Consider the following 26,422-nt stretch of genomic DNA (forward strand, 5'->3'; position numbering starts at 1 on the left):
TGATATCGTTGCGAATATTATCATTATTGTGGAAAATAATTGGTGTTTTTTTTGTGCTCGCTCCCTGAAGATTTTTAAAACCTCAGATATAATTTTATAAATGCAGTGAATAAGGGTCAATAATAGAAAGTAGGGAGTCCTCTACCATCTCTGAATCCCTTGTAGATTGATTATAAGGGTATGGAGAGATCCCTCTGGAAGGAGAGTTGGAGTCACCTCAGGCCCATTAACTCATACTGGAATACATAATTGTTACTAGAAAACTTCTTGTCTTACCCAAGTCCAAACTCAATTCCTTTTCCAAAAATAGGTATTTATTACAACTGCCTTTGTTTTATTCCTTCTATTCTTCTTTCCCAGTTCCAGACTTACAGGCTTGTGACCTGCTCCATGACTACAGTATATAATTCTTGAACCTTGCACCTGAATGGTTGACAGTGTCACCTGATTCCAACTTTGAACCTAATTTTCTAAAAACAGATCAGACTCCTTTGGGCCTTGTCTGGAATTTACAGGTCAATCCATTTCAGATAGTAGTTCTTAATCCTTTAGAAGGGTTCCTTGAAAATGGATAAAAGCCATTAATTCATCCCCTCAGGAACTGTATATATTCACACAAACACAAAATCTGCATATAATTTCAAGAGGCTCATAATTCCTTAGAGACCCCTTTTGAGAGTCTTCTACTAGTAGTAACCTATAGTGTAATTTTTTTTAAAAAACTACACGGTGTACATCTATATGTCTCTAGGGTCAATTTTTATACCTACCAATGAATAACTTCCTTTCAACTTTAGAAGGGAGAAAGAGGCAAACTCAGCTAGCCAGAACTAAATTAATAAAATTCTATGATTTTTTTCCTAATCCTGACCAAATAAGACTCTGAACATTCAGAAAAGTCCAAAGACCCACTCTGTGTTAGTCACTACAGACAGGCGTAGTAATAAAGCCTTAGTGGGGTTTGAGAAAAGCTAGTGCATGTCTTTATCACTTCCAAGATTTTCCTTCTAAAAAAAAATCACCAAAATCGGAGTGGTGAACACACAGTATACAGATGATGTTTTATAGAATTGTATACCTGAAACCTATATAATTTTATTAACCAATGTCACCCCAATAAATTCAATTTAAACATAAATTTTAAAATCATCAAAATAATAAGTGTACATTGTAGAAACATTGAAAAGTATAGAAAAGCATACATAAAAATTTTATTTTTATTTATTTTTTAATTTTTTTATTGATTGATTGGGAGGAAGAAAGAAAGAGAGAGAAATATGGATTTGTTATTTCATTTACTTATGCATTTATTGGTAACTTCTTGTATATGCCCTGCCCAGGGATCGAACCTGCAACCTTGCTGTGTCAGGAGATGCTTTAACCAAGTGAGCTACCTGGCCAGGGCTACATAAAACATTTTAAATCACCCACATTTCTAGCACTAAAGATACTCAATTGTCAATACTTTAGTGAAAATTTCTAGTCTTTTTTCATTCATAATTGTTCGATTTCTAGAAGCTCTTTCCTTTAAGTATGACTGTACTTTTATAAAAAACAAAAACAAAACAAAAAACCTGTTGTGCATTCAAAGACTTAATTCTATCTTTCAGGGTAAGAGAAACTTCCAGATCGCCTAGGACTTTGGCCCAGGCCTACACACTTTTGAGCTCTGGCTGCGAATTCACCTGCCAGCCTCTACATCTATTTGTGGCCTGGACCCCAGCGGAAGGGAAGACATCCATCGGAGACTGCTATCATGTCTTCCAGTTGTTAGCTCTGCCACCGGTGCTTGTCTCTGTGATGATCATTGGACTTCTGGATCCTGACCACCTGAGTTCCACTCCTGGCTCCACTGCCACCTTCTAGGTTTGTGAACTGAACGAGATACTCAACTCCTCCGTGCTTCGGTGTTCTCTTTTGTAAAGTGGAAATGGTGATGAAGAATAAGTGGGTGCATATCTGTAAAGTACGGAGAACACAGTGTCACCTGGGAAACACTCAGTAAAGGCTAGCTATCATTCTTATTCTTTATATTTTGTTATCATTCCCGTGATGTTTTCTGCTTTGTTAGTTTTGTTGTCACTGCTGGTCCTTGTCAGACACCTAGTCCATTGTCCCCTACTAAATTCACCCGACACTTAAAGATTCTGCCTCAGATTTTCTTCAAGTGCATTTCTTCATTCAGTTGATATTTTTTTGACAATGGCTATGTGCAGGCCTTACACTTGTCCCTGGAAACAACAGAGACCCTGACCTCAAATATTTGGAGTCCCTTGGGAGCAACACCAACAAGAAATACAATGAAAGAGCAGTGGCAATACCAAGTGGTAAGTGCGACCGTGGAGAAAGTACAGGGTACCTAAATGGGGGGCCTTGATCAGACTGCAGAGGGGTAAGTAGCGCCTCCCAGAGGAAGCGTCTCTAAACTGAGTCTTGACTCAGGACTTAGCCAAAGAGGTTAAGAGCCAGAGAAAGAGGTTGTTTGTAAATTATGAATTTTAGCTGTGGATTTAACTATGATCTCTAAGATGCCCTACAGTTCCTAAGTTGTGGGACTGATTTGTGAAATCTACCTGACCCACCCTACCATGTCCATCCTTGGCCTAAAACCCTGCCAGATGTGATCTAGCTGGAGGCAGCAGAACAGGTAGTCCAAGAGGATCCACAAACTGCCACTAATGCTCACTAAAGCAGCCACACTGCTTTTTTTTTTTTTTTATACAATTGATGTTTTCTCAATATTATGTCAAATGCTATAAAAACTCTGCTTCGAAAAGTCCCCTCTCCCAAACAGATCATCAGCCCTGAATCCCACCTAAAGAGAAATTCTGAAGTCCTTTCTGTAGGTACCTGCTGTAGCCTGAATGTTTGTGTCCCCCCAAAATTCACATTAAATCCTAACCCCCAATGTGATGGTATTAGGAGCTGGGCCTTCACAAAGTGATTAGGTCATGAGGCCTCTACCATCATGAATGGGATTAGTGCTGTTATAAGAGATTAGGGTGAGCTCCCTTACCCTCTGCCAAATGAGGACACAGAGGACCAGGAAGTATCTATGAAGCAAGTTCTCACCAGATAACAAATCTGCTGGCACCTTGACCTTGGATTTTCCAATCTCCAGAACTGTGAGAAATAAATGTCTATTGTTTATAAGCCAACAATTTAAGGTGTTCTGTTGTAGCAGCCTGAACAGACTAAGAAGGCACATTCTTATCATTGGTCCTTGGGAGGCACCATTCATTTATGTCTGTCCCTTGGAACTCATAACCTATTCAAAATTTCCCCCACCCCCAATAGAAGCCACTCTTCTGAGTAAAAAATGCGTGTTTGTTATTATATATTATTGCAAACTATGTATTGCTTTATGTAAATGTATTTTGAACTCATGCAATTGATGATTACATATCTTATTCTCCATCTTGAGTTTCACAAAAGAATTCTGTCTTTAATATCTATCCATGTTGCTTTTTGTTTTTAATCCATGTTACTTTGTGTGCTTCTAAGTGGTTGCTTCTAATGTTGTCTAAACCTCAGCAGTGAGCACCTACCTCTCTAACCTCTGTATAAAGGCCCTTTTAACTTCTGAACATAGAAGAAAAAATCCTCCTAACCTACATCTGAAAAAAACAAAAGGTTGATGCAAGTTCTTTTTCTAATTCTAACAAGTGGTGCTTTGAGTAATGTTTTACTGCCATTACAAAGAAGATGGGATTCTTGTAATATTTTAATGGGAACTTAAGCACTTGGGAACAATTAAGTAATACTCCATCTTTATTTGACTATGTATTTCTTTTTTTCCCTTCTATTGGTGAATCCTTTACTGAGGAAAGGAAAAGCCAATTTAATTAACTAGGAAACAGAATTTATGGGAAATAATTAAACTTGTTTTACTCGTTGGGTGATGAAAATAAGAAATGTAACTATCATTTGCATAAGTTAAAAATACATTCACATAAAACAATATATAGTTTGCAATAACATATGAGAAAAAATGTATACGTTTACCTGAAGAAATACAATCAACTCAATCCTTAGCACCTGAAGTCCACAAACCGAAAACAAAAAAGAAGCAAAAATCAAGGAGATTTAAAAATTAGTATAAATAGTGAGAGAAAGAGAGGGAGGGAGGAAGGCTGTATTTGCATTTGCTCTAGAGGAAGAATATGATACATGATATACTATATTTACTATGTCAGGAGAAGAAATCAGCACCAAGTATCTATGGACTGTCTCACAGCCTAAAACTCAGTGGGAACACAGAAGTGTCACTGGATCACCCAGCTCTCTGCCCTCCTGGGGCTAGTTACAAGAATGACACTTTAACCAGACAAGGGTGAATGCTAATAAACATATCAATCACCATTACATTTTCACGTAGAAATGACTGTTAAGAAATGTAATAATATTGGTTAAAACTTTAGGAATCGGTTAGTGATTTTCATATTTATGTTTTATTTTTATATTTTATAAAAACATTGTATAATTCACAAACTGCATTTTTAGAAAAACATGGAACGCTTCACGAGCGTGCGTGTCATCCTTGCGCAGGGACCGTGCTAATCTTCTCTGTATCGGTCCAATGTCAGTGTGTGTGCTGCCGAAGCGAGCACAAACTGCATTTTTTATTATTCCAACCTTTCTAGACTCTAATGCTTGTATCATGACTGTGTACAACTCATAGTCTAACAGTGAGAAGATTCATTCCCATGCCCCCATAAAATGTGGAACATTTCTCTTCTTTTTTTCTCCAATTTTCCTAATTGCTTACAACTTCAATAACAATCAACTCATAGCTATCTCGTTTCCTCCACACTCCCACGCATCTTGCCTGCTCCGACGATCCAGATTATTTTGAAGGAAATCTCAGGCATCATATCACTTCAGCTCTTAATATTTCAGTAAATATCTCTAAGAGGTAAGCAATCCCCTTTACAGACATCATCTCAACCCCAAAAAGAAGTAACAAGAGTTGCTTAATATAAAATATTCAGTCAGTGTTCACATTCTCTAATTGTCTTATAAATATCCTTTTTATTTGTTTGAATCTAGATCAAAACAAGGTCTAGACATTGTAATTGATTAACATATCTTATGGACAAACATTTTTTTTCCCCCTAGTCTTTATTCTCAAACCAAACTGCAGAATATGTAGCAAAAGCAACCCTCTCCGGATGAAACAGGAGCGTAAATTGCTGTCCTGAAGAAGCTGGTGAAATGTCAAGTCATTGCCTTTGCCAAAGAGATAACCACTTAACACACACCTTTCCCCGAATGATAAAGAAGGGAAGGAAGAACTGTGCTCCCTGGTAAACAGTTTTATTAGCCCCAGAGAATTGCATACAAAATGCTCTGCAGTAAACAGAAATTGAGGAAATAGAAAATGAGTTGTAAATCTGAAAATTATTCATTAAGATGAAAGAGAAGTTTAAAAATGGCCAAATCAGTCTGCTTTTAAATATTTTTGTTGTTGTTAATCCTCACCAAAGGATATTTTTTCCATTGATTTTAGAGAGAGTGGAAGGGAGGAAGGGGAAGAGAAAGAGAGAGAAAGAGAAACATTGATGTGAGAGAGACATGACTGGTTACCTCCTGAATGTGCCTGACCAGGGCCAGGGATCTAACCTGCAACCCAGGTAGGTACATGCCCTGGACCAGGAATGGAACCCAACGCTCTAACCTCTGAGCCACACTGGCCAGGGTCAAACAGTCTGCTTTGAAAGTTTTGCAAATGCTGGTTGAACTGATGAATCCTGTTTCGGACTTTTAATCATATAGCTTTAATTTAATTTAAGGCTTTTAAATTTTTTCAAACATTGCTTACTCCATTCTAGTCTGTGCCTTTGGTATAAGAAAAAAAATCACTTTAGCTGATAGAAATTTAATTAAGACTCTCACCGTAAGGAATGTCTCTTAAGGATTGCACCTTAAACAAAACCCCCCTTTTCACTTCTGAAACCCTGGTGTTAAGAGTACAACACAAGCCCTGGCCAGTTTGGCTCAGCGGTTAGAGCGTCGGCCTGCGGTCTGGAGAGACCCGGGTTCGGTTCCCGCTAAGGGCATGTACTTCGGTTGCAGTTTGTCCCCGGCCCTGGTTGGTCGTGCGGGTGGCAGCCACTCGATGTGTCCCTTCACGTCGATGTTTCTCTCTCTCTCTCCCTTCCTCTCTCTCCCTCCCACTCTATCTGTACAAAAAATGGAAAAATATCCTCAGGTGAGGATAAAAAAAAAAAGAGTACGACACAATACAAACAATAATACATACGCATACACAATAAAATTGCCATGTAACAGAAGCAGCAGGAGGGGCTCGCAGTAACACAGTGCAGGGGTTAAGAATGTGGGCTGCAAAAAGAGAACGCTGTCCAGTTTCTTTGCCTGTAAAATGGGAACAATGAACAGTAGCTGCCTCATAGGACTGCTGTTGGATCATTCAAATGAGATCGTGAAAAAATATTTAAAAGCACCCAGCACTTGCTAATTCAGCAATGACTAGCTGTTATTATCATTAGAAAGACATAAAAAGATCCCTGGCTGGTTTGGCTCAGCAGTTAAAAGCATTAGGATGAAGGGTCAAGGTCAAAGGGTAGAAGGGTTGCAGGTTGAGGTCATGCAGGAAGAAACCTATCGATGACTCTGTCTCTGTCTCTGTCTCTGTCTCTCTCTCTCTCTCCCTCCCTTCCTTCCACTCTATCTAAAAATCAATGGGAAAATATCCTCAGGTGAGAATTAACAAAAAGAAAGAGACAGAGAAAGAGGAAAGGAAGGAAGGAAGGAAGAAATCATTTGTCATCATCAGTTTTACCATGAGAAGGAACTTACTTTATGGTAACATTATGAGTCAGTTACAAAAGAAGGCAGAAAGCACCCTGTATGTATGCCTGTTACAGCGACTCCCAGATACTCTATGTTGTTAAAAGGAACTTGGGAAAAGAAGTATCCTGAATGGGCACTGTTAAACTGTTTCCCTTGCTGAGGTTCCAAATATTTGAAAATAGTACAAGAAATGACTCTGTATATATTAAGTTCTAGATAAAACAACAGAGATTGATTGACCTGAAATTGGACTCTGATCCCAAGGGAATCGTCTGATGTAACCTAGTCCTTACCAGCCCTGGAGAGAAAAAACAAGCTTGAGTCTATGTCAGTCTCAACTGTGATCTGGTTGGATATGATCTAAGCTTTGGAAAGTGCCTAAGCACATTTTTTATCCATAATGTGTGTTTGACAATACTAAGCAGGGAACTGACACAGGAAAATGAAGACCTAGCATTTATAATTCGGCCTTTCTCTATTTTCTCATTTTGGTCACACAAGTTTCCTTTTCTGTTGGGTCCCTCTCAAATAATTGCAAAAATCTAATAAATTAATCAACAAAAAAGTGGAAGGGGGTAGTGGTTATTCATAGTATCAAAACATTCTGCAGTTTAAATCATTTGTTTCAGAATTCCTTTTAAATTAAGACCTCCTTCCTCACCATGTGAAAATGCATTGCCCTGCTCAAGCACCTGGTCTTCTCCATTATTCCTCTCGCTACTCCTTGAGGAAAGGGAGGAGGAGGAGAGGTCTCCAATGAAAATGTCCTTGTTGATAACATCTTATGTTCCTTTAAATGTTTAATCTTTTTAAAGCACTTTCACACCCACTGTGTTCTTTCTTATACCAGATGGTATAAATCATACACCATTTGAGAGGTGAGAAAAGCTACTTATAGAAATTGGTACATGTGGGACCTGAACTCAGGATCTTTTCAAGACATCCAATGGAACATGAAGCAAGTGGCCCCGTGCTCATGCTCACTGATGCTGCTGCTCTTCCTCCCCTCATGGAGTTGGCTCCAGGCATCTTCCTCTTTCCTTCTCAATTAATCCTGATTCGTGCCTCACCTCCTGTAATTACTAAATGGGAAAGACTTGAGTGAACCAACAGTCAACCAACTAATATTTATTGAATGTTAACTAGAAGCCAGAACTTTGAAGAGCTTTAAGGAGAAACTTAATCTTCTCTGTCACTTAAAAAGACTATGGTGAGTCGTGGCCGGTTTGGCTCAGTAGTTAGAGCATTGGCCCATGGACCAGAGAGTCCCGGGTTCGGTTCCCACTAGGGGCATATACATCCGTTGCAGTTTGTCCCTTGGGTGGCAACCACTTGATGTGTCTTTCTCACGTAGATGTTTCTCTCTCTCTCTCTCTCTCTCTCTCTCTCTCTCTCTCTCCTCCCTCTCTCCCTCCTGCTCTGTCTGAAGATAAATGCAAAAATGTCCTCAGGTGAGGATTAAAAAAAAAAGATTATGGTGAGCCCTGGCCAATTTGGCTCAGTGGTTGGAGCATCAGCCTGTGGACCGAAGAGTTTGATTCCGGGCAAGAGCACATACCTAGGTTGCAGTTCGGTCCCCAGTCCTTGTCAGGGTTGTGCGGGAGGCAACAAATTAATTGTCTCTCTCACATTGAAGTTTCCCTCTCTCTCCCCTCCCACTCTGTCTGAAAATAAATGGAAAAATATCTTTGGGTGAGGATTTAAAAAAAAAGGATTATGGAGATTAATTACTTTATCAGTTGGAACCAATTATCTAAAAAGAATCATTTGCACATTAGCCGTGCCAGAGTCCCTAGCTAGACGTGTTCTGACCCTGTTTGTAAATCTGAAAATAAATTTCAGTGGCTTCTGTAAGAAAGCTAAGGCTTGCCCTGGCCAGTTTGGCTCAGGCGTTGGTGTGTCGGCCTGTGGACCAGAGAGTCCCGGGTTCGGTTTCCGCTCGGGGCACGTACCAAAAGAAAGAAAATAAGCAAGCTAAGGCTTAGAAAATGTCTGCACAGACTTAATAAGATTTCGAACAGTGCTCTGTTTGTAAAACTTCATTTCTTAAATCACTTATTCAATATTAACTCATTTTACAAAGGGGTAAGAAACTGAGTTAGTGCTGCAGTCCTGAACTTAAAGGAGGTCGGAGCCTAGAACAGAAAGACAGACCAATACACTGCTCCAAGATCTCTAAGAGCCTCTAGGTTCTGAATGGTCAGGCCTCACACCCAGAAGTGGACCCTAGCTCTCCCCATCCTGTCTGCTGACTTTTTCTTTCATTTCTACAAACTCCCCTCACTCTCCTCCACTGGACTTTGCATAAGTCCCAGTTCGCTCAGCCCTGAAAGTTCCCCAGGCTCTCTTTGGTCTACTTAGTTCCTCCTCCTCCAGCCCTCAGCTACAGCCAGGCTGCCTCAGGAAGCCTTTCCTGACATGCAGATCTGGTCACATGACTCTCTACCACCTTCAACCTGATCACATTTGTAGTTTTACATGTACTTGTATGATTGTTTAATATATCATATCTGCTCTCAGGTGCCTAAGATCCTGGAAGGGTGGAAGCTGGTTTTAGATGTCAGTGTCTGGCACACAGTAGGCCCTCCAGGAATGAAAAACGAACATTCAGAGGTGCCTGGCTGCCTGGACCTAAGCAGCCTGGGCCTCTGAGAAACGGCAGGATGAAGTGGATTAGCTTCGTTAACACCAGGCCTCTTGGCTCCTATCTCAGCCCCTGTGTGACACTCTGAAATATAAAGGTTGTTTGTCTCAAGTCCCTGGGAGACTGGAAGCTCTCAAATAGCAGACATCCCACTATATTTAGTGTTGTGGCCCCAGTATGTAGCTGTGCTTGTTACTTAGCATAATACACACAAGAAAACCACTTAGTAAACATTAGCCATCGCCAGCATTAAGGAATACATTCTGGAGGGTGGATCAGAGGGGGACAGGTTATCTGAAGAATTGTCTAAGCTTGACATTCAAAAAAATATATGACGAGTCGTTTGTATTGTTTCAAGAGTCAGCTCATATATATATCCCTTTCTTCTGGAAAACAAACAATAAAACCTCTTAACCAACGTTTTCACCTTTTCAGGCCTTCATTTTACTGGCGAATTCTGGACCCATCTAGTCACTGAGGAGACTGCAACCACAGCGATGCCTCCAGGGTGCAACTCTGCTGAGGATGCGTGTAGTTAGAGCCCCTCTCAAGCAGGGTACCTAAGGTCCGCCCCAAGGCAGTCGCAGGGCTGATAAACAGGGTGGAAGGAAAGGGTCCCAGCTTCTTTCCACTCACTGGCATTTCATCGGGCACTGCCATCCCGTGCTCGGCGGGAGCACCCTGCAGAAGCTGAGACACCCGGCGGCCGAAGCCCCGGCCCCGCCTCCCCGCCCTCCCGCCCCCGCCGCAACGGTCCAGGCACGCAGGCGCGTTGGCGCGCGCAGGGCGGAGCGCGGGGGCGGAGCATGCGCGGGCTCACTTAAACAGGGGCGGAGGGGGCGGTGCTGCTAGCCAGTCTGTGCGAGTCTTCGCAACTGACTCCTCGTGGTGCGATCCTCGAGCCTCGCGCTTCCCGTGGTGGCGGCGGCGGCGACCGGAGGGAGCGGAGGCGAGAGGGTGGCGGGCTCCATGGAGAGCGGCGGACGCCCGAGCAGAGGCGGCGCTTCCTCCCCGGCACCCTAGCTCCAGTGACCGGCGCTCGCGCCCGTCCCCGCGTCGGAGCGGCCGCCGGCTCCGGACTGACCGGCCTCGCTGCCCGTCCCCGCGCCGCCGCCTCGCCTCCCGACACCCCTGCGCCCGACTTGCCCCCACTCCCCGGCGGGGTGGCGGCGGCCGGGCCACCGCAGCGGCGTCTGGAGCAGCCGCGGCAGCAAGAACCCGCCTCTATGATGAAGTTCAAGCCCAACCAGACGCGGACCTATGACCGCGAGGGCTTCAAGAAGCGGGCGGCGTGCCTGTGCTTCCGGAGCGAGCAGGAGGACGAGGTGAGGGAGGCCGGCGCGCACGGCCCTCCGCGGGGCGCCGGGGCGCGTAGGGGGTGCTGGCCCCGGCCCTTCCCTGCCCCGCCCGACCCTCCGTCTGATGGCCCGGCTGGGAGGGATTAGCCCCCTCCTCCCTCCTTCCTTCCTTTCTTTCTCCGGGTTGATAGAAGAGACAAAGGGGCTCGCCCAGCCTACCGTTCTCCCTCTGGGACGTGGGGAGGACCGGAGGCCGCGACACCTCCTGGCCCCCGGGAAGGCTCCTGCCGTGTAGGTCGCGCCAGTCACCATCTTAACGTGCGAACTGAGCGTGAAGCCAGATAAATCTTGAGTGTTAATGGAGGGAGTAGAAATGGCGTGAGGGCTGCAGCTCTGGCCCTTCTGCCTCTCACATTCTCCTTCTGTATCACAACAGTTTGCGGTTCCGTATTAAATCAAGGCTGGGTTGGGGATCAGCCAGACAGCCCCCGTGCTTTAAAATAAAATCCCATTCGGTCTCGTTCTGTTGGTCCCACTTTTCAGTGGCTCGTTGAACTCATGCGCACTTGTCATAATTATACTTGAATTTTTACTTTTTTTTTTTTTTCAAGTTTTTTGATGGTAGAAAAATGGTTAGTGAAACATGTGGAATAACGCCGGAAGAGAGGTGAACTAGAGGTGGGCAAAGTTGCCGTTGCCAGACGGTGATCTCTGGCTCTCCGCATATTTATCAAAGCTTCTTTACTTTGCTGTGTTTGGTTTGACATCTGGAGAGGGGCTGCCGTGTTCTAAGAGAAGGCAAGCTGTAATTTACCCGACTGCATTGGATTGATAGAGGCCCGTGAGGTTTCTCTGGAGAGCAGTTTTTACTTATTTCAATTATATCTACTTAATTTAAAAATGGCTCACTTTTAATTTGCTTAGGGCAATAATAGTTGATTGGTAGCCAATGAAACTCTTTTGGCATTGCCACTCCTAAAATGATTTAGACAGGGGGGACAAAAACATTCTTAGTTCTGCTTCCATAACCAACTGTGTATAATAAAATACCAGGCTAGAGCTGGAGATGGGAATTTAATGGCTTCCTTATTGCTAGTTCCTGTAGTTAACGCTGAGTATGACAGTGTACGCTCAGTTCCTAGCATGCTAACAAAAATCAAAATGCTTCAAAATGGTGCACTTCCAACTTTTTTTTTTCTTCCAAGAAACCAAGCTTTTTAGTGATGATCGATGCTCACTTGGAGGTCTTTAAGTGTGAAACCTACATTTTCAGAAGAAATTGGTCTGTATCTCTTATCTAGGCCCACATAGGAGGCTGGAAAGTAGAAGGGGAAAGGTGTTAAACATTTACAAAGTAACAAAGTCAACAAGCATGAAATGCATTAAAAAATAATAAATTAAAAAAGATTAGAAGGCCCACATGAGGACAAAGCATAGTAGCCCAAAGTGATCAATATAGGTGAGAGATCTTATCTGTCACACTCACTATAGTATAGTCACATTTTTAGTTGAGTGCTTACATGTGAGGGCCTGAAGACCTTTCACTTTGTTACATTTAATCCTTTTAGTGCTGGTTTAGGTAAGGAGACAGTTGCAGAGCATAAGTACTGACATAATGATATAATTAAGAAATGGTAGAGTCTCTCTCTGGTCCCTGCTCCTGATGCTGGGCTGTTGGCACAGAGCCCAGCCCATAGCAATTGGGTGCACACTATTTGCTGAATGAGTGAGATTTTGTGAGGCTGAGCTTGGAGGCCTTTCTGAAAGTAGTGACTTTGAAGTGTTGCCATAACGTGAACTTGGAATCCAGGCTTTGTAAAACACAAGCTCCCAGGGGAAAGTATGGGAAATGGGAGGAAATTGAAATGGCCTGTATTGTGTGAATGATAAAGCAAAGTCTGAGAACTTCAGAAATTGCTTTTGCAGATAAATGAGTTCTTTTCGTGCTGGGAAATTATTTCTACTGTAATCACACAACATGCTAAATGACTAGCCTCTAGTTGAGTCAAGAGACTAGTGCCATTAGATAAAATGAAGTAAGGAGCAGGGTTTGGAGACTTTGTTAGATAAATCCATTACATAAAACTTTGTAAACCTGGTAATCTCCGAATTGAGAAACCAAATGAATCAGTTTGTTAGAGAATATGCTCTGAAGGAAGGCTCTGAATTCTCTGAAATGCTCGGCCACTTTTAATGTTTGGTTTAGCACTTCAGGATCATCTTCATTTCTGTAGTTGGGTATAGTTGGAGGCTTCTCCCATTATACAATAATTATAGAATGAACCCTATTAGTTAGCTTTCCTGGACATTTTGGTGTTTTGCTATGAAATTTTCCCGTTCGGTTGAAATGACATTGCTAGCTTGCTTTCCAAGGGTAGGATACAAACCAGCCTGAACCCACCTCTCTGTAATTAACAGGTGAGATTTCATTTCCCCCTACTGGGTTAACAGCACTTAGATCCTGATTAGATTTGAGTATATGCTTTATTTTAGAATGAAATGTTCATAGAATGTAAGTTAAAATAAAGTAGTGATTGCTGTTTGACCCCTATGTAGTGCAGTGACCTGGCTGGCCCTGTACTGAAGGGAGTCCTCAGTAGCCCTTACTTTTTTTTTTCCCCCAGCTCGCTCCCCCCCACCCTTACTTTTGAACAGGTTGTAGGGAAGAAGGTTGTTGTGACAAAAAGTCTATATTATTTTAGAGTGGGTTTATATATTTTCCGATTTTAGGTTTTTCTGCTGTATGAGCTAAGTAATAAGCATTAGCATTTGTTTAGGAAGACATTGGGCAGCAGAAATAACTTATCAAGGTCACAGAAGCTGGCAGATCATTTTGAGCCCAGGTTCTTTTCTTCTAAATCTAAGTTCATTTGATTATCCTCTCTTCAGCTAGTTACTTCTGTGTGGAAACACCCTAAGTTTTGGCAGTTGGGGTTCTGGACAAGCCCACAATTGCATGTCCCATACAGTAGCTGGGATACTATGCTTGTGCAATGAAAGGGCATGCATTCACAAAATGTAAAAATGCATTCCTTTGAACATATTTACGTATTTGATAGTTTTAACAGGGCAAACATGAAAAGTGTCAGCTCCTAAGGAACATATTCTGAAGCAGGAGGTTAGATAAATGACTGATTAAAGGGAAAAGTAAGGTGAAGGTGCCATCGGCTGCTCCAGGGTTAAGATACAGTGTGAGTCATTTGGAGTTGGATTTCAGTGAGTGGGTAAGGGAGAACCAAGCATCTCAGAGCAAGACTTGGTTATTGCTCTGGTCTGGTTGGGCTGCAGTTTAGGTCAGCATAGGACAAATAATAGTTGAAAAACAGAGCACCTTAAGTCTAAGCCTGAAGATTTTCTAGGCAAGAAAGGAACTTTTAGTTTCAAACAAGTAACATTTAGATTTTAGATGTATTAAAGTTTGAGAATGATCTGGCAGCAAAATAGGATAAAGTGCTAAAGGGAGGATTAGAAATGACTTGATCCTGGCACAGTTGAGAGTGAGAAAATGTCTGAGTTCTATAAAATCATGCACTGAAACTAAGGCTTATGGGAAAAGTAGTCTCAAAGCCCATGGAACTCTAAAGCCAGAGCTCTAATAAAAATCATTCCAATAAGAAATAGTAGTACAGCCCTGGCCAGTGTGGCTTCGATGGCTGGGTGTCCTCCCATGCACGGAGAGGTTGATGGTTCAGTTCCGGTCAGAGCACTTGCCTGGATTGTGGGCTTGATCCTTAGTAGGGGTGTGCAGGAGGCAGCCAATTGATGTTTTCCTCTCACATCGATGTGTTCTCTCTCTCTACCTCTCCCTTCCTTGCTCTCTAAAAAAATCGATTTAAAAGGAATATTTTTTAAAAGTGCCATTAAATCTCTACTAGCATTTTTACACGTAGAATCATCAGGTAGTCCACCTTTTCAGACGTATATTCTGGGGCTCATACTTCCTCAGAGATCTAAATCCTTGAAGATAACCTGGTTCAAATGGAGACCACTTTCATCAAAATGAAATAAATATCCAAAGGTAGCCTCTTCTAAACAAAGGCAAATGTCACACACAACCAGACCTCCCAAACCTAAAGAAGGATGTCTTAGGCCACTCAACCATGCACTTCAAGGGAAGGTACTTCTGTAGAATTTACGTGTTTCTTTTTCTTAGGATCTTGGTATATCATCAAGGCTTAATAATAGCAGTGGGTGGCTGATAAGTGGATATAATAACCATTGTTGTAACCTGTGAACTTTTAAAATGTCTGTGTTCTTAGTGGGTGTTTCTAATATGCTGCTGGCCTGATTTTGGCTAAATGCCTTTGAAATAGCTAAACTGTGGTAGTTTATGCGATCCTACTTTATGATAATGGGGGAAGAAAAAACAAGCACCTCAAAACAGCTTCAAAATACTACAATTCAGAAAATGAAACTCTTCATTCTTAGATTTAGGGACTACTTGAGGTTCTCTGGATAGCTTTGTTTTTACTGGGAAAGAAGTGGTCATCTCTAGAGGCAGGCCTTGGTCAGGGCAGTTTTAAGGGTAAAAAGTGAAACACAAAGGGCAATTTGGGGCCACTGGCTGTAGGGGGCTAACTATACCATGTACCTCCAGCCTCTGAAGGTATAACTGAATTGAAGAGAATTTAAACAGCATTTTTGGTTTATATGCTCTTATATTTCCCCAGTGAGAAGAATTTGTTGGGCAGTGTAGGGTATAGAATCTATAATATCAATCATTTTAATTCACAGACTGAGGACTATTTCCAAGCTGAACACTATCACTACTTAAAATGAGAAATATTTCTATTTCAGATGTTTAAAACCTTAGTATCTAAGAAAAAGACAAGTGCGAGAAATGACTTTTCAAGTGCCAGGTAAATGGTGTTTTATTCTGATAATCATCCAATATATGGAAAGAGGGGTAAGGTCCGTTAGTAGAGTAGAAGGAATACTTATATGAAGGGTGGTCAGGTTGGGTCGAAGAAGAAAAATATCTTCACTTTTCAGCACTCGAACAGCATTGGCTTTGGAGTTTGAGTGTGAGTCAAATCTAATTCTGCAGTCTGGTGGGTTAACTAGCCTCCTCTTTATAAATCTTTTCTTTGGTCTCAGCTCTGGCTTATTCAGAACATTGAATGCCTACTTTCATCTCTTGTCTTGTCACTAAAGTCATCTTTTTGTATATATAAAGTCTAATGTACCCAGAAAGGTAGTTGGAAAGGAATTTAAAATCTATGTATGACCATGTATGGTTTTGTTAACTGTTGGTGTGTCCTTACTGAATACGCTTTTATAGCCTTTGTTACTTCAGTAATACTGTTTTCATAGCATTAAGTTAGCATGCTGGCACTATATTATAGATCCTAGTAGACTGAGGATGTTCTAAAAATGTTTAGATGGCTTTGGGGGAGAGACTATTGAATAATAACACTTTGGGTTGTGGTTTTATATAGGCTTAGGTTCTTCCAGTATGTTGGAAGGGTTTTAATTGCCCTTGTCTCTGCTTACACTACTCAGAATCATTTCTTCTGCCCCAGCAGACCTATGCCATAGCTTTGTCTACTCTTGTCTATGAAGTCTATCCCTCAGTTCTTGCTCTTTCATTACCACCCTCCCCTGCCGTCTGTTCCACACATAAATGTGGCCATGACCTCATCTGAACTTCGAATGAAGTACTGAAGATAAGTAGGCAAGTACTTAATGAAACATGCTGGTTTTCAAATCTCTACCATCACCAAAGTCTAATCAAATCGCTTAAGCTTATAGTTCAGACATTGCTCATTTCTGTACACAGGTATTAATTACTTATTTAAATTGATCATTTTTTGGCTCTGGCTGGTTTGGCTCAGCGGTTAGAGCATTGGACCGGGGACCTGGGAGTGCTGGGTTCAATTCCCGCTAAGGACATGTACCTTGGTTGCATTTCGTCCCCTGCCCCGGTTGGGGTTGTGTGGGTGGCAACCAGTCAGTGTGTCTCTCTCACATCGATGTTCCTCCCTCCCTCCCTCTCTGTCTGAAGATAAATGAAAAAAATAAATTTATCATTTTTTGGAAAGATGCATTTCAAGTTAATGGTTTGATCCAACTTAATCATTTAGAATGTCAAAACACATTAGGTTCTTGGTTTCAGTTAAATCATTTGTTGGATCTGTTTTCTTGAATGCTTTCTAAATAGTAATTATGAAGGGAGATGTTGAACCATGCAGGGGTTCCATGTCACTGACTTTGCAAGAAAAGTTTAGTCATATGTTAATGAAGTCCTGCAGATAAAGATTCAGTATTAAATTGGAAGCCTGAGTGTCAGTTTCAGGAAAGCAGAAGCAGACTATACTAATGGGTTTTACAACATTATTAACCTTACATAATTTAGCTCTTATCTTGGACAAATGGGAATATAACAGTCATTGACCTAGATACATGACACTGAATTTTATTTTTCAGGACTCAAACATTATGAATATGTATAGTTTTGAACCTGCCTAGTTACTCACTGAAGATGTACTTTTCTGGTGGCTAGCCACCTGCACCATTCTGTCCCATTATGAAGGTAATCAAGGAGGTTGTTTAGCGAGCATAGAATTGTGTAGTAAGAATTTCATCTGGGCAGTAGAAACCAGATTATCCCTAACCCACACCTAGTGACCACGAATAGAGTCCTCCAACTCTGCAGTCAGGACCAGTAATTACCATTTACTTTTCCCTTGTTGCAAGATACGACGTTTGTGTACCTTAAGCATTTTTGTTTTAACTTAAAAGTGTACATTCATTTGCCAGCCTTGATATAGGGCCAAAGCTTTTGAATGCCATAGATTCTTGCTAGATTTGCTTATTCTGGCTCTTGAGTTTCCAATTTTGATATGTAAGCCCTATTTACTAATACTTAAGAAAGCTTAAATTTAAGACCTTACATTTTATTTCACCCAGACTGCTGTATTTGGACTTGGTGGTACCTTCGCATCAGCCCTTAGTACTTTACCTAAGGCTTTGTCAACCATTGTGTTAATTTACAGTACTCTCTGGATTTGCCACTGTTCCGTCAATTAGTTACTTGAAAGAATGATGCTGGTGGGAGCAGTAGAGTCCTATCCAGATCAAGAATGAGAGAAACAATGTTCAGGCCCCTTGAGCATTAATTGATCATTGTTCTGTGGTGATGGTGTGTCCATAGGCAAAGCTGTCTGCTTTTTTCAAGTTGAGGTTATGTGCCTGAATAGGTATTAGCATACCTTCTACTTCAACATTTTAGAGGTTTTGAGAGAAAGCTGGGAGTTGCCAAACTGCTGTCAGCCTGGAACTTTCCAGTTGGGGCAGGTTGAGTTCCTGGCAGATTACTCAAGTGGGAGGTGAATCCTGTGCTGTCTGTGAACTCTTCCGACCAGCAGTTCCTCTGGCAGGAGGGATGGAGCTGGGCAGATAGAACTACTGGCATGCATGTCAAAAAGTCAGGACCCGCGGGGGGGGGGGGGGGGGGGGGGGTGTTAGACTTTGCTCTACATTGATTGATTTATCTGGTGAAAACTATTTACTTGAAGGGAATACACCAAGGTAATTCTACAAATATTATTGTTCAGGTTTGATTAAGACATCTGTTATCTTCATAAACGTCATTTGGTTATTTATCAGAGACTTTTTTTTTTTTTTTTTTAACTTGGGTGAATTTTAACCTAACCTAGCCCAGAAATTTTCATTTATAAAATGGATATGTAATACTGGTTTCGGGTACAGTTAAAATAGCCTCTAGGATACTCTGTGATAATAGTTATTTGTGTTTGTATATTTCAAGCGTAATTGTTCTTGATCGAGGTCCGCAGACTTTTCCTGTAAAGGGCCAGATAATATTTTAGGCTTTGCAGGCCATATAATCTCTGTCACTGCTACTCAACTCTAGTTGTAGCACGATAACATTCAGACAATATATAAAAAATGAATGGGTGTGACTGGATTTTCATAAAATTTTACTTATGACTTTAAATTTGAATGTCATATAATTTAAAAATATAAAAACCATTTTTAGCTCACAAACTATGCAAAAATAGAGCTTGACAACCCTTTGCTAAATCATACATTAAAGCTGCCTATTATCAAAATGGAGCAACTTTTGCTAATTTTTATAGGTTAAGATTATGAAAGGGTACCTTAAGTATAAAGATAACAAGAATTCTTTATGTGCCCAGCATTGGCTTTACATGAATTTCCCTATTTCTTTCTCACAACATCTGTTTTCTTTTGAATATTCTTACATTTTATAGATGAAGGAACAGGATGACCTGCCTATGATTACATATCCTTAAATTTGGAAGAATAAGATTCTGTAACTAAGAATAATGGATCTAACCACAAACCTCAGTGCATACAGCTCTGGGGCTAAAAAACTAAGTCGCTGTTTTATCCTTTGTTAATATCTAAGAATTAGAGAGTTTTACCAATTGAATCTGGTAGTTTAAATGATTTAGTTGGGTAAGAATTATTTAGTGATGAGACCATGTTACTGTTGAATTCTGAATTCACAGAGACCGTATTTACAAAGGCTGTATACTATTTTGTGGTATAATGTGTACCCCCAATAATTTTAATGACATTTAAAAGTGGGTTAATCTAGGAGATTTACAGTTATAAAGGAGTGAGAATATTGCTGATATGGATATTGCTGCTTAGGCTGGGACTGTATGGTGACGGTGGGTCTTACAGGTGCTGTTGGTGAGCAGCAGTCGGTACCCAGACCAGTGGATTGTCCCAGGAGGAGGAATGGAGCCTGAGGAGGAGCCTGGTGGTGCTGCTGTGAGGGAGGTTTATGAAGAGGTGAGGTGAACAGTAGTTTGTATTTTCTCTTTTCATACAGACTGTATTTTGAGGCTTCACAGGACAGTCTTCTGGTTCACAAACAAGGCACTTTGTTACATACACTGAGGAGAAGGCAAGAGGGCAGGTCACGTGGGTGATTGTTTTGTTACCTAGTTTAACACTGTTAAGCACATGATTATATCTAGAATTTTGCTAAGCAGATATTTTTTTCTACCTGATAAAATCAACGTGGAACATGGCATTGCACAACAATAATTGATCAGTGATCACTATATATAACATGATGGCCTTGCCCAAAGTAAGATTAGTGTTAACACTGAGCAGAAACATACAGAGATGTTAACCACGTGCTATGAGTTTTCAAATGAATAACAAACAAATTGCTTTTTACTTGTTTTGTCTGAAAGTCCAATAAATGTGGCACACACACATGCACCGAAGCACACAGAACAGCAGTTAGAGTGTAGATGGGAGGGAATGCCAAAGCCCTCCTTGGGCCTTGGTATGTGGTTGGAGACGTTTCATAGAGATAGGTCTTGAGTGGCTTCCTGAGGGAAGAACACATTTGAAATAGAGAAGACAAGCATGTACCAGTCTGTTAGTTCTCAGTATAGATTTGAATGGGGCAGGGGAGCACACTGAAGTGCCAGTCAGCGTTTTACTTGGTAAGCATAGTGAGGACTCTGCAGTAGAAGGGAGCATATAGAAAGAACTGTACCTTCTGAGGTGTGTGGATAAAGGACGATATCGGCCTTTAAGGAAGAAGAGGGAAGATTATTTACCAGTTCACAGAGAAAAGTCTGTTTTCATTCAGGAAGTTTATCCCAGATTTGTAGGAAGTTAATTTTTGGTCAGTCCTTGCCATCTCATAAAAATAAATGACATAAGTCTGATCAACAGGAAGTTGCATGTGTGGAGCAAATAAAGTCATGATATAGCAAAACACAGGGCATGAATCTAAGCACAGCCAAAAAAAAAAGGTCACAGAAGCAGGCTTAATATGGGAGGGCCTCTTGCTTGTGTTTAGATGTAAAGTAATTAAATTAGTCCGAAAGTAATTTTACCAGTTTTGTTATGAAAATAATATTTTTACATTTCATCTTTTATCAATAGGCTGGAGTCAGAGGGAAATTAGGCAGACTCCTGGGCATATTTGAGGTGAGTTACAAAAGTAATCCTTGGGCCCTGGCTTGTGTGGCTCAGTTGGAGTGTCATCCCGTGCACCTAAAGGTGGCAGGTCGTTTCCTGGTCAGGCAATACCCAGATTGTAGGTTCAATCCCTGATTGGGGCGCACGTGTGAGGCAACCAGTCGACGTTTCTCTCTCATGTAGATGTCTCTCTCTCCCAAAAAAAAGTAATCTTTGGTTTGTTGATAAGAGAATTAATCATTCCTTCCTAACCAGCCAGATAATCTGGTAGCACTCTACACTAGACATTCCTCTGAGACTTATCAGTAGGCAACTAAGTCATAAGAATTAGGAGGGAAGGAAGTAAAAAGTAACCTTTCCTGTACCGTCAGTTATATACAGCATTATTACAGTAGTAATTACTTCCACATGAATACAATGGAGTTGAGGGAGAAAGCGTTACCTCTTGGTTCACTAGATACTGTTTAGGTGTAGGCTTTTTAGGAGATACAGTATCCTCAGTAACACCTAAGGGCTTAAGTCTCTTGTGGATACTGTCTGGAAAATGTACCCTTACTTTCAGCAGATAACATTAGATGATATACATAATGACTCCTGAACTGCTTTATGAGGATACAATGCTCAGATACATAGAATAGATACTAAAACCATAGAATTCTTGTCTGTATAATCCCTTATTACTGAATGCAGAATGGAATTTGTGGGGAGGAAATTTGGAAATGGTAGTCTTTGGACGGTAGGGAGAAAAGAGGTCAAGTCACAAGATCCAGGCTATTCTCAAATAAAAATTTACCCAAGATTCAGGCCTAGATACATAGTATACCAGGTACATTTTCAAGATACTGTTTAAAGGTTAGCTTAGTCCTTTTGATAGATCCATATACATTATATTTTTAAGCCTTTTTACAGGAATTCAGAAAAAAATCTGATTGTACAGCACTTGGTAGAATTGATTCCCAGAATAAGAGTCAAGTTTTTAAGATACTGTTCAAACTTGACCGTAATTCAGAACTTGCTTTACCCAGTTAAATAGCACCATCTCCTGGTTAAACTAAAAAACATACTGGAGTTTTCTCTAATTCTGAGTAGCCATGGTATAAATAGCACATTTATCGGTACGCTGACAAGATTTTTAAAGAAAACTTCTCACATTATAAATAAAGCTTACATAACATGGGAAGGTAATAGTTTCAAATGCTTTTACTATTTAATTTTCATAGAGTACAATGTAAATTTTGTAGAATTTGAACAGAAAATGGTAATCAGTGTCACTTTCCCCTTAGAAAATATAAGAGAAAATCAGAATTGCCCTACTCATTCATCCTGGTGATTTCAATGCATTTGTGAACGTAGCATGATAAAGATTGATTTGCCAAGCATAGAGATAAGATGTTTAAGTGAGAGATGCCTCTACTTTATTGCTATTTTTATTCCTTCCCAAAGACAAAGTACACTGTTTGAATGAGTGGATTCCTCAGGTTGTAGAAAAAATGAGGGCAATTATGTATAGTCTTAGACTACACCGAACAAGGCTAACTTTAACAGAGATGAAGGTGAGCCCCCTTTCTTAAGGCCAACTTGTGTTTACTTTTGAACCTAGAAACAAGACTAGGTGGTAGTTTAATACGGGTAAAATTGAGTCTGAATATAAGACTAAAAAGAATGTTCTGCAATTGGATTAACTTGGGCTTTCTCAACCCTGGCTATTCATAGTTCATCTGGAAGCTTTTTAAATATCAATATTTAGGCCTCATCTCAAACTAACTGAAATTGGTGTCTCAAAAAACCATTCACCCGGGTGATGTAATGGGTGACAAAGGTTGAGAAGCCCTAGTCTAGGTTAGTAGGACTGTGGTGTGTGTCTTGGAAACCTCTAAGGGCAATGTTCTGAACTAACTGGGAATACTGTTGTGCAGGTTCTGAGAAAAGCAGTTTTCCATGGTGTTGAAAGGCTTTCAGGATTCGTCCCAGGGAATAGGACCTTAAAAATGACAGAAATGCAGTTCTTCTACAATAGATTCCATTCCAATCTTAAGATTTTCTCTATGACAGTTACGTACCTGATGAACAGAAATCAGAGTGCTAAAAGTTTAGTATTGGGAGTTCATTTCACCATTTTAAATATTTTCTTACATAAACTCACTTCTCTGCTGGATTGTACAAATGATTATACTTACCTATGTTGGCAGATAGGCTAAGCTAATCAGCAGTATGCCACAACTGAATTTTTTCCCTTAAAAGTAAGTATATGACTAGCTCCTGTAGATTAAAATGCTTTCCTTTTTATATTCAAGCAGAACCAAGACCGGAAACACAGAACGTATGTTTATGTTCTTACTGTCACCGAAATATTAGAAGATTGGGAAGATTCTGTTAATATAGGTAAGTTGCCTTTCCTTTTCCTATCAGAATTCTCTTAATTCAAATACTGCATACTTATATCCATTTTTCGACTTAAATTATTTTTGGTTACCTTTCATTCAGAGAAGGGAAGATCAAAATATATTTCCACATTGCCCTGGCCAGTTTGGCTCAGCGGTTAGAGCGTCGGCCCGTGGACCGGAGAGTCCCGGGTTCGGTTCCCGCTAAGGGCACGTACCTCGGTTGCAGTTTGTCCCCGCCCCAGTTGGGGTCCTGTGGATGGCAGCCACTCGATGTGTCTCTCGCACATCGATGTTTCTCTCTCTTCCTCCCTTTTTCCCTCCCGCTCTGAGGATAAATGCAAAAATGGCCTCAGTGAAGATAAAAAAATATATGTATATTTCCACATTTGAGTTCTTTTAAAATTATTTAACATATCATTATCTAAGCCATTCCAAAAAATAGTGATTTGTGAGTAAAGAGTAAGGAGCATTGGTGTCAGAGTATGGCTTACTTTTTAAACTTGACTTTACTGTATAGTGACCGCTGTCATTACTATTTTCTAGGAAGGAAGAGAGAGTGGTTCAAAGTGGAAGACGCCATCAAAGTTCTCCAGTGCCATAAGCCTGTACATGCAGAGTATCTGGAAAAACTAAAGCTGGGTTGTTCTCCGTCCAATGGAAATTCCACAGTCCCTTCAATTCCAGATAACAACACCTTGTTTGTAACTGCTGCACAGACCTCTGGCTTGCCATCCACTATAAGATAGAGAGAATGGGGAGGTCATCTCCCACCATGTGCAATTTCATGGGGAGAGAGGCTTCTTTATTTTCCTTGGCAAACATCTGAATGACGCTTGCAAACTGTCTGAATTTGCCATGCAAGGTTTTCAAACAATTTGCATGTTTTTCAGATGCTTTCAAATATTTTTTTTTAATAGTGTAAAATATTTTAATAAGCCAAAGCCATGTGGAATTTTTTTTAGATGCCTTAATTGTCCCCCCCACCCCAACCCCACCCTCCCGTGTTATTTTGGTTGTCATTTTTTTCAGATTTTTGTCCATTTGATGTCAATCTGTGGTTTCTGTCACATCACCTTACTGGTGGGTATGTTTCACACCCCCTAAATTGTTTTCTCATTCACAGCATTGTGGGAATTTAAAAAACAATTCTTGATATTAAAGAAAAACTTGTTTCATAGGATCACAATTTTAATTCATAAATTCCACATTTGGGCTATTTATATATGGTGCAATAATATTTTGACCAAGGACCTAATTTGCTATTTTCAGGAACTTGTCAACTCATTCACCTCCATTTTCATAGCTGGTGTCATGTCACTGGCATAATTCCCGTTCCTCAGTAACCAAACCTTTAACACAAAATTTTAACTCAGCAGAGTTGGCAGTTTTTAGGGAGGTGTTATTGTAAGCAGACTGCGTGTAGCAAATACACTATCTTATCATGAAATTTGCATTCATGGAACTTAAGCAGCACCCACAGTTGCCAATTCCCTTTATTCATAATCTCTCTTTACACCCAATACCTGAGAACCAAGTTTCCCTCAATATATATTGCTTTTTAAAAATATATTTTCAGTTTTGGAATTTAGTGACATCTCTCCAGTTAAACTTGTTGGTTACCAATAACCACACCTAGGATTGGAGTCTAACCTCAAATGCCAGTCAGTGATGACTGCTTCTCAGATAAAATGGCCTTCTTGCTGTTCAGCTGTTACAGACTTAGATTGTTAGGGCACCTTTAGAAGGCCTCATCTTTTATAGATTGTCAATAGGTACTATTTATCATATAACTAACTTTTTGGGGCACTGAAACATACCTGAACTAATATTTTGTCTTATACTTGTCTTTAATATCTAAAATACATAAGTACCTTGTCTGAAACTCCTGTACTTCCCCAAACAGGCCAGAAATGAGGTAGGAGGGAAAACCTTTGAATATATGTGGAATAGGGGATGAGGGCAAGGACATTCTGTATGTAGACATTAGCCTTTTGTAAATACTGTAACTGGTGAGTGTAAAGTAGAAAATAAGTATAGTTATACATTTGTTCTACAAATTGTTAACCTTTAAAAATAAAATTGCTGCTAAAAATAGAGTGCTGTTACACTTGAGGAAAATCGGTGCCACTTTAAAAAATGAGATCTTGTGCCATAAATGCATCTGAACTAGATGTAAACGTTAGTTCACAAATTAATGCTGTCGAAGGAATGAGTAAACAATGACATTTCATTCTAAATTATGTAGTGTGATCAAACGCGATAACCAGAATTTTTATAGTTTTCTTTGTACAGAGGTTATATATTCTGGGTGTTTAAAAACATTTTAAATTCCACAGATTGACACTTTCTATCAATCTTCAATGGACTAAGATTTTTGTTCTCAGTAATCTCTGAAGTTTCTTTAAATTACATATTAACACAGCAGAGAAACTAGATTGTTCTTGTATATAAGACTGTGTCCACCTGAAATGCTGTCACAGTACTTGGGGGGTGGGTATCTTGTACATGACATTCTTAGGAGTTAACAATGCATGAACTTATTTTATAAACTCTTAGACTATGTATTTGACCTGTAAAATATGTACAGTATTAATGTCAGCCATCTCTTTAAAGTGAGCCTATAAATATTGTTGTATAATTTTCTTTGGTCAGAAACATTTGGATGAAGTAGTGCCACTCGAGTAAGGATTTCTTCAGTGCCATTTAGCAAACCAACTGTCTTTAGTCTATGCAACTAACAGAAATTTGTATAATGCAACAGGATATTGACAGTGGTCACACTTTGGATTTCAAACGAGGGGCTGGCTGGCTCTTCACTATTCTACTGGAACCCAGCCTAGCAAATTAGAAGAGCCCTAAGGATTTATTTCTGTTCAGAGAAAAAGCCTACATTTTCAGGCTCAGCAGCTGAATCTACTACAGATAACAAGTGTCTACTGTCTCAACCCTCCAAAGAGTAGAGTGTTGGGACTGTCATTGTGCTTTCTGTGGGGTCGTTGGATAAAATTGGACAGCTCAAGTTTTCAGTCCCATGTGCCTCCTAAATAACAAGTTTGTAAATTGACTTACAAAGTAGCAACTATCCTGCATGTTGGTTTTTCTGTTTTTGTTTTTGTTTTGTAAATGGGTGAAATTTTCCAACCCGACACATGCCATTCAGTTTTCCAGTGACACAGTTGTATAAAGCAGCAAAACTGAAGGGGGGTGATTGTTGTATACACTTGAATTGCTTTGCATGGTCTCATTGAGATAATGGTGTAAGAATCTTGACTTTTTTTATATTTGGAAACATCAAATAAAAATGGAAATAAATTATCTTTTTTGTTGTTGTTGTTAAACAATACCAC

General features: G+C 40.3%; 1 protein-coding gene, 1 long non-coding RNA gene and 1 other non-coding gene across 8 annotated transcripts; 1 reads left to right on the forward strand and 2 right to left on the reverse strand.

Moving 5' to 3' along the window:
- Positions 1 to 1,335: 1,335 nt before the first annotated feature.
- Positions 1,336 to 10,165, reverse strand: LOC118624415. Its single transcript, XR_004958360.1, has 3 exons — positions 9,885 to 10,165; positions 7,731 to 7,895; positions 1,336 to 1,959 (listed from the first exon to the last, which is right to left on the reverse strand). It is a non-coding gene; the product is annotated as an uncharacterized LOC118624415 (long non-coding RNA).
- On the reverse strand, positions 4,504 to 4,610 carry LOC118624779. The gene has a single exon (XR_004958451.1). It is a non-coding gene; the product is annotated as a U6 spliceosomal RNA (small nuclear RNA).
- A 158-nt stretch (positions 10,166 to 10,323) lies between the features above and the next one.
- NUDT4 (nudix hydrolase 4) lies at positions 10,324 to 26,394 on the forward strand. Of its 6 annotated transcripts, XM_036251220.1 has the most exons (7): positions 13,569 to 14,872; positions 15,553 to 15,614; positions 17,182 to 17,287; positions 19,429 to 19,539; positions 20,656 to 20,700; positions 22,986 to 23,073; positions 23,619 to 24,020. In XM_036251220.1, exons 3-7 carry the CDS (start codon positions 17,282 to 17,284, stop codon positions 23,819 to 23,821), a joined length of 453 nt encoding a protein of 150 aa, XP_036107113.1. In that variant the 5' UTR covers positions 13,569 to 14,872; positions 15,553 to 15,614; positions 17,182 to 17,281; the 3' UTR covers positions 23,822 to 24,020. The 6 variants fall into 6 exon arrangements, with proteins under 6 accessions (XP_036107110.1, XP_036107111.1, XP_036107112.1 ...); XM_036251222.1 differs by lacking the exon at positions 17,182 to 17,287 and having other exon boundaries at positions 13,570 to 14,872; XM_036251217.1 differs by lacking the exons at positions 13,569 to 14,872; positions 15,553 to 15,614; positions 17,182 to 17,287 and adding an exon at positions 10,324 to 10,782 and having other exon boundaries at positions 23,619 to 26,394.
- The last annotated feature ends 28 nt before the right edge of the window (positions 26,395 to 26,422 follow it).

Source organism: Molossus molossus, unplaced genomic scaffold (assembly GCF_014108415.1).
Source record: "Molossus molossus isolate mMolMol1 unplaced genomic scaffold, mMolMol1.p scaffold_m16_p_10, whole genome shotgun sequence".
NCBI lineage: Eukaryota > Metazoa > Chordata > Mammalia > Chiroptera > Molossidae > Molossus > Molossus molossus.

Bases quoted from the DNA above. Each gene is read 5' to 3' on its own strand.
- NUDT4 (XM_036251217.1), top strand. From the start codon at position 10,684: ATGATGAAGTTCAAGCCCAACCAGACGCGGACCTATGACCGCGAGGGC. The intron at 19,540-20,655 runs GTGAGGTGAACA...TTTTATCAATAG, and splicing joins TGAGGGAGGTTTATGAAGAG to GCTGGAGTCAGAGGGAAATT. The intron at 20,701-22,985 runs GTGAGTTACAAA...TTTATATTCAAG, and splicing joins GACTCCTGGGCATATTTGAG to CAGAACCAAGACCGGAAACA.